At 49.4% G+C, this 14,336-nt stretch overlaps 2 protein-coding genes across 2 annotated transcripts in view; one reads left to right on the plus strand and one right to left on the minus strand.

Moving 5' to 3' along the window:
• Positions 1–4,925, minus strand: part of BPI (bactericidal permeability increasing protein) — a 29,285-nt gene extending 24,360 nt beyond the window's left edge. The window contains exons 1-3 of the mRNA XM_060123342.1: positions 4,796–4,925; positions 2,186–2,300; positions 797–925 (exon numbers count right to left, since the gene is read on the minus strand). Coding sequence (XP_059979325.1) covers positions 797–925; positions 2,186–2,300; positions 4,796–4,925 — 374 coding nt within the window. The remainder of the gene's footprint in view (positions 1–796; positions 926–2,185; positions 2,301–4,795) is intronic.
• Positions 4,926–11,291: 6,366 nt separating this feature from the next.
• KIAA1755 (KIAA1755 ortholog) overlaps positions 11,292–14,336 on the plus strand; it is a 71,968-nt gene continuing 68,923 nt past the window's right edge. Inside the window, exon 1 of the mRNA XM_060123863.1 lies at positions 11,292–11,424. Within this exon, the coding sequence (XP_059979846.1) occupies positions 11,292–11,424 (133 nt within the window). The remainder of the gene's footprint in view (positions 11,425–14,336) is intronic.

A 14,336-nucleotide genomic window follows, 5' to 3' on the forward strand; every position in this document is an offset into this window, starting at 1 on the left:
AGAAGCTGATAAACTGACAGGTCAGTCTGAACCACTGTCACTGCTGCACAGAGTCACTGCAGGGAGGGCCCAATATTTAGATTCAGAGCTGTTGTTTGGGTGATCTGCCCCAATTTTCACCCCTCCCTGCACCCACACCTCACCATTGCCTACCTTGGGGGGATATGTGTGTATTTCCATGCTCCTGACCTTGGACTTGATCACATGACTTGCTTTGGCCAATGGCATACGAATAGAAGTGACCATGGGCCAGTTCAATCCCCCCCAGGCCTTAAGGGGACCTGCATGTTTCTGGTTGCCCTTTTTGCACCTCCACCATCACTAAATATGCTCTGGGTAGCCCACTGGTCCAGGGAGGAGGAGATACCTGTGTAGCACGGCTACCTCAGCTGAGGTCAACCTACATCAGGGAACCCCAGCCAACACATAGATAGGTAAGTGACAATATATGACTTGTTTGAGGTCACTGAGTTTCGGTCACTGATGGTTTGTTACAGAGCGATAGCTAACTGATAAAGGGGTAAACTAAAGGTCCCACTTAGCCTTCCATCCTAAGCCACATGCACCAACTCAGCCTTGCCCGTGCCCTGCATTGAGATGTGGGAAAATTCTCAGCTATTAACCAAGGGTTATGTTGAAAATTCTTCTGTGAAAAGTTCCCCCAGGAACTCTGAGGGGGCAAATGGTAATGGGCCAGGCAAAAATTGGGCATTCTCGAGACCTTGGCTCTCATCTCCTCCAAATATCACCAAGAGCTCACCCACACACTCAACAAACACTGAGCTTGGACACGCACATGAAATTCTTTCGTGCCTTCCATTTTCCACTCATCTTGATGCTGGCATCTTTGATGGAGAGATCAAGGTCTTGATCAGGCAACGGTCTTATCTGGGGATTGGGAAGCTTGAATTCACGAATAACCAAGCTGCAAAGAAGAAATGATCAGTTAGTCTCTAAGTGTCCCCACAAGGACTCAGTCAGTGGTCAGTGCAGACGCATTCCCCTCCATCCCGGCCCTTTACCCCAGTTATTCCAAAAGAACCCAGAAGCCATGAGAGCAGCCTGGGGAGCTCTGTGGTTAGGCTTTGAAGTCAGACAAATCTGCATTTGAACCCTGCTCTTCAGTTTACTGCTGTGTGACCCCGGGCACATCACTTAATCATGCTGAGCCTCAGTTTCCTCATGTTGTAAAATGAGCACAGTAACCTCTGTCTTGCAGGGTGTGTGACGATCAGTGAAGATTATCCCGGTGACTACAATTTCTGTAAAGGGTGGAATGTGTCTGCCATTTTTTCACTACTGTAGCATAGCCTGGTGAGTCAGACACACCGTAGGTGCTCAAAAATATCTGTTGAATGAGTGAGTGCATAAAATTCTTTAGAGGACATTTATGGATTTCTCTCCCCAGCACCCATTCCCCTCTCTCGTGATGACAGAAGTGCCATTTACTTTGGAGGAACCCTTCCCCACATCTAGTCCGTGACGCTCCAAAGAAAGTTGACTTCACCGCCATCTCCAGGGGGTGGAGCTTGAGACTTCAGCACAAGCTCCTTCGTGTCTTCTATCCCCCTGGCCACAGTGATTGGTCCAGGAGTGTGTACATAACCTGAGACGGACCAATCAGAGTGAATCTTAGGAGTTTTGCTTGAGCTGTAAGGAGAAGGTGCCCTCCTCCCACAGGGCTGGGAGTGCTGAGAAGGTGCTGGCGAGTGCTTCGCTGGGAGGCCCTACCCAAGAATTAGCCCTCCCGAGGGAAGCGGTGCTGAGAGGTGGCAGGAGAGAAACAGGGTCCAGTGACATTTGAGCCTTCCTCAAGCTGAACCCGAAGATGGACAATTCCAGGGACTCGTGAGCCAATACCTTCTGGTTTAGGCCATTTTGGACTAGGTTTTCTGTCCTTGAAACCTCACCCCCACCCCTAATCCTAATTAACATGTGGGCTTGGCACAGAGTTTGGGGGTCCGTGACATCCCTGCAGGAGTCACGGTGAGTGCCTGAAAGACCGTTTGTGTGGTTTTCTCCACATGCAGCTTGGGGGATTGGATCCCCTTGGGATGGTGTAAACATTAGCTTGGGGATCCTAATGTCTCTGAGTTTAGGAGTTGGTGGCTCTGTGAGTCTAGGTCTTGGTGGCCCCAACACACTACAGTCCTGCACACGGAGGACTGAGCTTGACGGACCTTACCTGTAGAAGCTATACTTCCCTTTCCCAAGGTACTTCATCTTAAAGCTTCCTGAGAAAGTGGGAATTGTGACCTTCTCCAACTCCTTCTGCAGAGTAGCCACTCCCTGCTGGCAGGCTGAGGGGAAAGAGCGGGGTCAGTGGTCAGAGGTGTGCAGCCTGTTCATGGCAGGGACGTTGGGATTGGAAAGATCTAAAGCAGGGCTCAAGTTAAGGTTTTTGTCAAGGGCCCCAGAGCAAATATTTTCTGCTCTGTGGGTCTTACTGTCTCTGTCACAACCACTCAGCTTTGCTTTTATTGCACAAAAGCAGCCGTAGACAATACGTCAATGAGTAGGTACGGTTGTGTTCCAATAAAACTTTATTGATGGACACTGGAATTTGAATTTCATATCATTTTCACATGGTGTGAGATAGGATTCTTCTTTTGATTTTTTCCAACGGTAAAAGCCATGCTTAGTTCCTGGGCCATGCAAAAACACGTGTTGGTCCAGATTTGGCCTATGGGCTGTCATTTGCCAACCCCTAGTTTAAAATATCACCCCCTCCAAATACCCAGTCATGCATCCTGCAGGTGTTATTGAACATCTGCTCTGTGCTCTGCCCTCACAGATACTCTATCTCTCTGGCTTTCAGACTCTCTCGCCACAGGACCTTTGCATGTACCATTCCTGTTGCCTAGGAAGCCCCTTCCTTTCATCTTCACCTGGTCGTTCTAGTCATTACTTCCTCTAGGAACTTTCTCTGACTCATCAGATGAGAGCGATCCCCCCTTGTTATCATTCTCATGATGTGTGGGCATCTCTTTTGGAGCTCCCATTACCGTTTGTAATTATGCATTTATACATGTGATTTTTTTTACTACTATCTCTCTTCCCTACTAGATGTAAGCCCCCCAAGGTCAGTGGTAGACGTCACGGACGTCCCCTATCTTTACCACAGTGACTGGAACTTAATACCTGTTGGAGGAATGAATGAATGAATGTTCCAGGGTCAGGAATTCTGCCATCAGTTATTACGTGGTTAACAGCATCAAAAAACCAGTTAAAAGGCAAACACGTTAAATGAGAAGAGTAAGTAGTAGGATGAGGGATCCCAGGAGCCAGTTAGGAAGTAGTAAGAATAATAATAGTAATAATAATAATAACAGTTATCAAGCTCTTACTCTGTTCCAGGCACAGTTCTGGGCTCTATACACGTATTAAGTTACTGAATCTGAACAATCCTGGGTAGTAGGTCCTGTTACGACTCGCAGTTCACAGATGAGGAAGCTGAGACTCAGAAAGGTGACCGCACAGCTGGCAGGTGATGGAGGCAGGACTGGAATCCAGGCCTTCTGGTCCCAGAGCCTGTGCCCTGGGATAGGCCTTCTGGGGGTTCAAAAGTAAACAATGCTTAGATTGTCACTGCCCGGAGGGAAAAGAAAATGTGGGATGGCCACGATCTGTGGGTCTGCAGCGGCCAGGTCTTGAAGGGTCTCTAATGCCAAGCCCAAGACATCCACTGAGGGCACTAGGGAACCACTGAACAGTGTAAGTAAAGAGGGGGAATGGGCAGCTTTGCTGTATTTCACAACTCTCACTGGTTGCCGCATGGGGTGTGAGTAGAAGGGGGAACCGAGGCTGCTGTGACAGGACATGAAGACTTCTGGGCTTAAAGGCCGAGCCCAAGCCTCTGCTCTCTGGAAGACTTCAGAACCACCCCAGATCTGGGTATAGAGCAGGGACATAATCCTTTCTCCTAGCTCATAGGGAACCTTCCGTCTGCACCCCTGGGATTCAGAGGTGTCCTGCCTGGGCTGGGGTAGGAATTCAGGGGTGGGATACCAGGTCCCTTTGGTCCTGTCCTGATTCCCCAGGGGTCCACCGCGGCTGTGGTTCTGCCTTCCGGATCTGATTTCTCTGGCACTGGCTGTCCCCCACTGTTCTGCAGTTCATCTCTCTGCCACCGAGAGGCAGCATTGAGCAGCCCCACCCTGGTACATCTGTCAAGACCAGAGCTCAGCTCCAGGCCGCCCACTTCCCAGTCCCTCCTCCAAGTTTGTCTGCTCATCTGTAAAGGTCGCTAGTAACGGTACGTCCTTTTAGCACAGTGCCTGGCACCGATCTGAGCAGGTCAGGGGGCTGCTTCATGCCAGTCTCTCCTCTGTCTGGGCCTGGATGCATGGCCTGGGGGACCCTCTCTGGGTCACCCAGATGGCTAGTGTGCACAGTATGGCTGCCAGCCCCTGCCCTGGGGGAGGGCCTCCCCACACTGAAGACTGAGCCAGGGACCTTGAGACAAAAATCAGGGCTGAGAACCAGCTTGGAAGGAAGTGAAAGGCCTAGAAGCCCGAGTTGGGTATTGCGTAGAGGGAGGGGACCGTGAGGGACCTGAGCACTGGACTCAGAGTCCTCCAGGCCAGGGCTCCAATCCCAGTGCTGCCGCTTCCAGCCCTGTGACCTTGGGTAGCTCACCTTATCTCAGCTTCTTCTTATGTAACACAGGGGTAAAAGGGCCTCCTTGGAGGAGCTGTGAGCAGGCCGTACACTGGATGTAAAGGGCTGCACACAGCAGGTGCTCAATCAATGCTCCTCAGAGGTTGGAGGAGAGAAAAGGAAGGCATCCAGTTACCGTAGTCCAGGCCCTTCTGGGTGATCCTGGCCACGACGCCGGGGCTGGTGGTCGCTGTCACAGCTGTGCCCAGGGCGGCCAGCACCACCAGGGTCGCCCACCTCCACGTGTCATCAGGGCACCTGGCCATGTCTTCGTCCTGCAGAGCTGCCAAAACCTCGAGGCCTTGGAGGGGACCCAGGGACCTATAAATGAGGCAGCCGGGGAAGCGCAAGTCAGTGGAATGTAGAAAAGAGGAAGGAACACTGAGCAGGGGCGGGAGAAGGGATGGACGGCCGCCCGCCTGCGGTCCCCCACCATGGTCGGGGCCACAGCCCCAGAGCAGCCAGCAGTGGAGCCTGGGAGCCCTGTGTCTCTGTGTGTGTGGTGTGTGTGTGGTGTGGTATGCTGTGTGTGTTTGTATGTGTGGTGTGTGGTGTGTGTAGGTCGAGACTTCTGGCTCCGGGCATCATTCTCCTCCCTAAGCACCCCTTCTCCCTCCCTGAACCCCCACCCCAATCCCTTTATCTAAGGACTTCCTGGAAGCTGGGTGGTAGGTACATCAGTGCTCATTATATTTTTCTTTTCTTTTTTTTAATGCTTTACTGAGGTACAGTCGAGAAATAAAATTGTATACAGTTGGCCCTTGAACAACACAAGCTTGAACCGTGCAGGTGCACTTATATGGGGATTTTCTTCAATAAATACATGCTACAGTACTACACCATCTGTGGTTGGTTGAATCCACAGGTGTGGAACCTCGGATATGGTGGAACCGCATATATGGGGGGCCGACTCTTAAGTTATACGTGGATTTTCGGCTGCTGTCGGGGGGGTCAGTGCCCCAACCTCTGCATTTTTCAAGGGTCTAGTGTACATTTAAAGTGTACAAGGTGATAATTCGATAACTGTGTACATTGTCAAGTGACTTTCCCAAGCACGCTAGTTAACTCATCCCTCACCTCACATAGTTATCATTCTGTGTATGTAGTGAGAAGGTTGAAGATTTACTCTCTTAGCAAATCCCAAGTGTACAATAGAGTACTCTTAGCTATAGTCACCTTGCTGTGCATTAGATCCCCAAAACTCATTCATTTTATAACTGAAAATTATATTTGTCTTTCTATTTTTGATTCCCTCGATGTTTTCCACAGTAAAACATTTAAGGAAACAGAACATTGATTATTTTCTTGTCCTGAGAGGCAAAAATGGTAATAATTGAATGCTTGAATTTTGGAGTCTGGTATCTTAACTCTGGTTTTAAATCTCAACTCTGCCACTCTGTGGTTGTTTGACCTTGGTCAAGCCCCTTAACCTCTCTGAACCTCAATTTCCTCTCTGTAAAGTGGGGATAAACAGAATACCCTCCCTCCCTGGGTTTTTGTGAAGACATAAAGGGCTTTAAACCACGTAAAGCACCTAGCACAACACCCCTGCATAATAAGCCCACGAATGGTAGCTATTAATGTCACTCTGGCTTTAAAAGTAATCCATATTCATTGACCAAAATTTGAGAAAGAACCAAAAAAATAAAAATTACCTGCAATCCCTAATTCCAGAGAGGACAAGCAGAAGTGTATTTTAGAGCATTTCTCTCCCCTCTCCCCGCTTTTGGTAAGTGTAGATAGAGTGTGTTTTTCAACGAAGAAATACGGGATCACACTGATCAGTTCTGCAAAGTTCCCTTTCTTCAATGAACAGTGTGTAGGGTTCTGTCTCCTTCTACCTACACTGCACGGTATTTCATTGCTTCCTCATCCCACAGTTTTCTTCACCAAGCTTTTGTTTTTATTCTTTTTACCGCTTCCTTTGACAGATGCGGAACCTGAGGGTTCGAGAGGGGAAGTGTTCTTCCCACTGTCAGACAGCTAGCTGCTAGCAGAGCTGGGATTCAAACGCAGATGCATCCCACACCATCCTGAGTCCTTCAGTGTCTTGGGGGTTGAGGGGGGCGGTGACCAGCACATACTCCCCATCTCCACACCAGCTTCCCCGAAGGATCTCTGTCTGCTCTGCACCTGCCCCTCCCTTTGCAGCAGCCTCAGGCCCGGTGTGGGCGGGAATCCCGCTGGGCAGCCGCACCATCTCCATGGTGATTAGAGGAGGGGCGGGGCTGCAGAGGGGGAGGATGGCTTCTCTTCTGCTGAGTCCTCATCAGCCCCCTGACGCCCTGTCTCCCCGACTCTGATTTGATGAAAGCCTAATGAAGCCCATTGAGCCAGGAGGACATGAGATCTCCTGAGTTTTTTTTGTTTTGTTTTGTTTTTCTTTCTTCTCTTCCTCTGTATCTAAAAGGGTCTCCCTTCCTGCCCCAACCTGCCCCAACAAGAATCCTTCTGGCTTGCTTAAGAATGAAAACAGTGACCATGCACAGAGCATCTAGTATGTGGCAGACACTTTACATATATTGTCTCCAAGCCTAAAAACAACCTGTGAGGGTGGGATGATTATTCTTCATTTTGGAGTTGAGGAAACTGAGTCACAGAGCGATTATGTCCCTATCAAGGTCACACGGCCTTTCATGGAGAGAAGAATTCTCCCCTCTAGGTTTCCAAGAGGACTTGTCACCCTGGGTCCTCACCCTAGCTCTACCTTCCTGGGCCCCCAGACTCACATGTCTGTATCTGTACAAGGAAGATAGATGCCAAAACACATAGATCCATGACTTGTCAGAAAATTAGATTTTTGAAGAGTTATCTTACACAGTTTTGAACACCTGCAGCTCTAACTGCCCCAAATTCCTGAGTCCCCTGGGTCCAGGCAGATGTTGCATCTGTGAGGATGTCAGACAGGAAAGAAGTATTAAGAGGAAACTCACATGATGATGACTTACACCGCCACTACATCAGAATCTTAAAACCAACAGGCAAGTTTTTGAAGCAGCCAGCCCCACTGGCTTCCCTCTGATCAGTCAGATCCAGATGAGTCCATCAGCGACCCTCTGGCCTCCTTTTCAGCTCTGCCACTGGCCCTGGAGGTGTCCTACTGCTTCAGGCCTGACTCTCTACTCGGTATGAGTGACAATGTCTTCAACCCAAGGAATAGAAATCCCCAGCTCACGTTGGCTTCAACAATAAACACATATAATATCTCAGAGACAAAGTCCAGAGAGAGGGCACGTTTGAGGTTCTGATTAATTCAACAGCTAACAGGACTTCCCAGAGGTCCAGTGGTTAAGACTCTGTGCTTCCACTGAAGTGGGTGTGGGTTTGATCCCTGGTTGGGGAACTAAGATCCCACATGCCGTGCAGCCAAGAAAAACAAAAACAAACAAATTTGCAATAAAAATGGGAATTAAAAAAAAAATTCAACAGCTAACAGACATTTACCATCTCTCCACACCTGACCGCCATCCTAGTGTCTCAGATTTACCCTCACACTGGCTTCTTTCATGGTTGTGTGAAATCAAATTCACATTTAATGGCAAGACAAGAAAATTTAAATGTAAAAAAATTTCTCTGGGGGCTTCCCTGGTGGCGCAGTGGTTGAGAGTCCGCCTGCCGATGCAGGGGACACGGGTTCGTGCCCCGGTCTGGGAAGATCCCACATGCCGTGGAGCGGCTGGGCCCGTGAGCCATGGCCGCTGAGCCTGCGCGTCGGAGCCTGTGCTCTGCAACGGGAGAGGCCACAGCAGTGAGAGGCCCGCGTACCGCAAAAAAAAAAAAAAAATTTTCTCTGCCCTTTGGCCTCCTCTCTCCCCTCTACCGTGCATTGCGTTAGGCATTGACCGAAACTTCCCTGTTGGCAGAAATACCTGCTCAACCCTAAAGAGCCACATTCTCCTAGCATCACCAAGAGAACTCCTTAAAGATAACATTCCTTCTTGATCTTGTAAGGGGATCACATGGCCCATCACCTTGTACTTGCATATCTGAATTGTGTAAAATGTCAATAATACGTCATCTAACGTACAGCCCTCTGTCTCAAAAAACTTATGTAACTGTGTTTTGACTTCTAATGGGTGGAACAGTTCTCAGAGCTTTCTGAGATGCTGTTCCTGGGTTTTTTTTTTTTTTTCATTTTTTCATTTTGTTTTGTTTTGTTTTAGATTGAAACAATACAAGCTTTATTCAGTGGCCAGAGAATGGAGAAGCAGGAACTAAATTCACAGATTAACTTCTCCAGTTCCTGAGCTATAATCCTCAACTTGGTGTGAATGAAATTTTTCATTTTTCTTAGATCTACTGATGAATCTTTCATTGACAGTTGCAAGATGGTTGCAGCAGCTCCAGCCATTGCGTCTAAACAGGCTATTCCAATGTCTCCTCCTCCTTTTCCTCCTCTTCTTTTTCTTCCTCCTCTTTTTTGGTCTTTTTATCATTACTGTAAAATACTTCAAACATATAGATAAGAATAGACTACCCAGGTTTATAAAATCTTAATATTATGCCATATTTACTTCTTATAGTTTCTTTTAGTTCTATGAATTGTAATGCCTATATAGCTATGTGTACGTAACCAGGATCACAATAAGGATATAGAAAAATTCTGTCATCCACTCAAATTCTCTCCTGTTATCCCAACTCAACATGGCTTAAATCATAGGAAAATATATTACCTCAGCAGGAGTTTAGAGGTGGGATGGGTCAAGAGTGGTTAATTCGGGGGCTGGCTCTGTCCATCTTTCTAATCCGTGCTCCTTAGGATGTCGAGTTTTTCCAGAGGAAAGTTCATTGGGCTTGGAGCCCTGGGTTCATAGTTCCAGCCAGGCTACCTGCTCTGGTCAAGTTATTTGACCCTTCTGAAATTTGGGTTCCTCATTTAAATATGGGGAAACAATGCCCATCATGGGGGTTGTTCTGAGGATTAAATGAGATAACAGGTGTGGATCAATTTGCATAGAGAAGGTGCTCAACAAATAGTCATAACTTAACCTTCATGGCTAGCTGGCTGGAGAGTCCTGGAGCCCCCAGGAAAACACACTAGGGGCACAACATACTGAGCGCTCGGTCCTCGGGTCTTTGGGTTTGGGCTGGACATGCGCAGAGGGAGAGGAATCCAGGGCTCCCACGGCCTCTCTGAGCCGCCACTCCTCGGCCAGGCGCTCTGCGGAGGAACACCCACTCCCAGCACAGCAAGGCAGTTAGGAGTGGAAGCTGAAACCTCACTGATCTGGGGGCAGATTCCAGCTTGCCACTTACTCACTCTGTGAGTTTGACCTTGTCACTTAACCTTGCTGAACCTGTTTCCTCATTTGTCCCCACACTCCATCCTCAGGGGCAGCTCTTCATCTGGCCTCGATGCTCATCTGTGACCATGAGGTCATCCTTGCAGTCAGTGGAGGCCCCATAAACTTCTCCCTCCCCCTCAGCCCCTGGTCCTCCAGCTCTTTCCCTCCTGGTCCCAACTTCTCTGTGTGTCTGGCTTCTGGTGTATGTTGTCAGTTATTTTCTGATCGTGGATTGGGGATGCAGGAACAGGAAGGGTCTCGTGGTGGGTCCGAGGGGTGGAGGGGAGGAGAAGAATAGGACCTCATGGACATCAGGCCTCAAGGTATATAGTATCTAAAAGGCAATCAGACGTTTTGTACCGTGGAGAAAACCTCTTGAGAGGGTGTCTCCCCTACCTTGTTATGTTTAAAAAAAAAAATCTCTTTCTGAGCCTTAAATCTCAGAAAAAGACCCCTTTGGGTACCCTGGTCTTGGACGTGAGGGCAGGTCTTTCTCATGGTGCTGTTATTGTTATTATTATTTTTATTATTACTAGTGCAGTCCTGGAGTAGATCACAATGAATACAACAAACTAGTGAATATAATATAAAAGAAGCAGACTCATGAGAACAAACTAGTGGTTACCAGTGTGGGGTGGGGAGACAATATAGGGGTGGGTGAGTGGGACGTACAAACTATTGGGTGTCATGTAGGCTCAAGGATGTACTGTGCAGCACAGGGAATATAGCCAATATTTTATAATAATTGTAAACGGAAAGTAACCTTTAAAATTTTATAAAAATTAAACATTTCATAAAACCAATGAATAAATGAAAGAAGGGTCAGAACCCAGAGCATAAATTCCAGACAATAAATGTATGGAGACTGAGAAGGACAAGCTCAGCCTGACAATCCCCAGAGGCTTCCAGGAGGAGGTGAGAATTGACCTGGGCCCTGGGGTGGCAGCCTTGGGATTGAGAGGAGGAGGGCCACTTCTGAGTCTGAAGGCATTAGCTTTGCAGGAAGGACAGTTTCTGGGGAGAGCTGAAGGCCGAGGGAAAGGGAAATAGAAAGCAATGTTGTTCTCCCAGGGGGCAGAGGGGAGAGAGAGTGTCACTCTTGCTTCTCCACTCGCTCTGGAAGCTGAGAGTGTTGGCTCTAGCAGGCTGGGCCTCCTCCAGCCCCACAGCGGATCACAGGAAGTAAAGCGACACACAGTTGCCAAATGTCCAAGGAGCACCCAGAACCATTTCGCCTCAGCCACATTGGGAAATAGGTGTGTGCACAGCCAGCCCCGGGGGACTGTGGCTGGTAAAGAGCAAACCGCAGCCGGCCTGGCCCTGCCCAGTAGTGGTAAGAGCGCGGAGATGGAGACACAGGCGGGCTGGGACCACGGAGGGCCAGTGAGGAGCGGCCTGGCTTTGAGCCCTGGCTTGCCTCTACGCGGCTATGTGAACTTGGACGAGTCTTTGCTCCTCTCTGGGCCCAGGGTCCTCATCCGTAAGAGCAGCCCCCCCTTTGGAGGGTTTAAACCACACTGGCAACCATGTCAAACCCTTGGCTAACATTCCCCCCCCTTTTTTTTTTTTTTAATTTTATTTTATGGTACGCGGGCTTCTCACTGTTGTGGCCTCTCCCGCTGCGGAGCACAGGCTCCGGACGCACAGGCTCAGCGGCCATGGCTCACGGGCCCAGCCGCTCCGCGGCATGTGGGATCTTCCCGGACTGGGGCACGAACCCGTGTCCCCTGCATCGGCAGGCGGACTCCCAACCACTGCGCCACCAGGGAAACCCTAACATTCCCTTTTAATAATCCTCACCCATCCCTGAAAGTAGGTATCACTGGCTCCATTTCACAGGTGAGAAAATTGAGGCTCAGAGAAGTTAAGTAGCTTGCCTGAGGCCACACAACTGAGGAATGGCACATGGGTGTTGAGGGCCTCAAAAAGAGGGGAGGGTGCACTTCCTGTTGGGTTGCATGATGGAGTTGACTCTGCAATGTCAGGACTCCCTGAGAAACACATCCCCTTAGCCCCCTGAGCATTTTCCATGGACCGTGGGGGGAGGCCAGGTGGAGGGAACAGGTAAGCCAAGGCACATTGTGGTCTTGTTCTGAAAGCCCACTGACTCCCAAGTTTTTCAAGTATGAAGGTCCTCCGTGATAATAGTTAATGTTTGCAACCAGGAGGTTGAGGAAAAGCCACTGCAGATTTAGCCACTCTTTTATTTTTTAATATTTTTTTATTGTTTAAAGGCACCAATGTTGCATCTCTTGCCTTTATTCAGTAGTCAGGACTTCCTCTGACCACAGCCGGGAAATGTTCTCTCTGATTTTTATTTATTTATTTGGGGCTGTGTTGGATCTTCATTTCTGTGCGAGGGCTTTCTCTAGTTGTGGCAAGTGGGGGCCACCAGCCACTCTTTTAAATGAATTTGCATTTTTCGAGCTCAGGGTTTAGACATTTGAGATGAGGAGCCAGGGGCATGTTCAGGTGATAGTTGATAGTTTGGCAAAGGGACCTCTAAACGCCTAAAACTTGTGCTGCCGGTTCCCCGCCGCCTGGCCCCCACCACACCTGGGGAGCTGAACTCAGAGACTGTCAAGCTCAGAAACCAAGTACTGATTCATTGTCAGCTGGACCAGTGGCCAGTGGCTTAGCCTGGCCAGGAGCACAGACGCCAGGGGGACGGGTCTCTTCCCATGGCTCATCCCGTCCCCTCCCAGACTTTGACTGACTGCCTGGTGGAGAAATCCCAACAATGGCTGGCTTGCGTGGAGAGAGAGTGGAGGGGGGGCGGGGGGGGGGGAGAAAGCCAGAGTGAGCTTGGGTTTGGCTTACTGGTCACAAGGCACAGAGCAAAAGAACAGAGAAAGGGCACCTGGGTGTGTGGCCCTTTAGCCCCAGAGACTCCTTGCCCACCAGCAAACCAGAACCCATCAGCGTTCTGGAATCCAGCCAATTGGAGTAGGAATTCCAAATTCCTAGGGGAGGGGGAAAGGTGGCGAGAGCAGGGAAGCAGGTGGGGTTGAGAGCATTTCTTACCCTCCTTGGGGATGTGAGCTGGCTTCCAGACAACGCTTCCTGACTATCTGTGTTCACAGATCCTTTGAAAGAATTCAGATCCTCCATCCCCACCTGCACCACAGCCCGAGGCCAGGACTACCTTGGTGACAGTAGGAGCCATTAAAGGATTTTGAGCAGAGGTGTAGCATAAGGTAATTCTTAGCTTAGATAACATTTATGGAGCACTAACTCTGCGAAAGGCACAATGTTATGTGTGACTCTCAATTCATTTTAATGAAGTTCACTCTGCCTTCAGACTAAAGGCCTGGAGATTCCTGTGATTCTGTGAAGCAATTTTTTATCCTTTCCATACATTTCTTTTCCTGCTCAAATCAGCCACAGTTGCCTTCTGTTGCTTGCACTTAAGATCCCTGGTTAGAACAATATCCGTAATTGCCGTGTGTGTGTGTGTGTGTGTGCGTGTGCGTGTGTGTGTGTGTGTGGTGTACACAAGCTCGCATGTATGAATCTGCAGTGACCGCGGTGATAAGAACCATGAGAAGCCGTGTACTGGGTTCTGTTCCCGGGTGTCTGATAGTCTGAAGGTGGAGGATTTTTCTGAGAGAAAAGGGCAGACAAACATTAACAAAATGCTTCTGTGTACCACCTTTCATTGAATCCTCTCCACCCAGGAAGGGGTTAACATTTGTATTTTTTATAGAAGATGACACTGAGGGTCAGGAAGGTTGTCAAGGCTTCAGCACTACTAAGCGTGCAGCTGAGGACAAGTCCAAACCCTGGCCTCCTCCCACCGTACCCACTGTCTGTCCCCTGGAGCTCATGGGTGTATCTTGAGGACTAAACGTGTGGCAGACTGGCCAGGTGGGGTCTTCAAAAGGGGCAGAGTGCTCTGCCAGCGTGGGGCACTGTGATTTCTGTAAGTGCACAGAAAACCCTGGCTGGGCTGGTGAGTCCCACCCCCTGCCCCACACACCTCCCCAGCATATCAGTGGATTCTGACGTGAGCCATCCATGGTCTCTGAAAGAGATCTGTCCATGGGGCGCCCTACAGGGCCCCGTTGGCCACCAAGAGCCTACTGCACGCCTTGCCCCATGGTGTACCTTCCCCGAGGAGTGAACAACAGTGGGCTCTGTCCTGGAAGTTGCTGCCAGTACAACTGGGGTTGAGATGACCACTGTAAAATGAGGCCACCATGGCTAAGCCTTTCCTGTGTGCCTGGCCAGAGCTGGAAATCTCCGTCTGTAATGGACATGGCTGTTGATGACTGGAGGTGCCCAGGCTCTGCTTGAGCCCTGCCTGCTAAAGAGAGGCTGGCTCAGCTTCTTCCTGTCCTCCGCCCTCTGAAGAGGGAGCTGCAGGGATCTGGGGGTTCTGAGTGGCAAAAT

This window comes from Lagenorhynchus albirostris, chromosome 15, assembly GCF_949774975.1.
Source record: "Lagenorhynchus albirostris chromosome 15, mLagAlb1.1, whole genome shotgun sequence".
Classification (NCBI taxonomy): Eukaryota; Metazoa; Chordata; class Mammalia; order Artiodactyla; family Delphinidae; genus Lagenorhynchus; species Lagenorhynchus albirostris.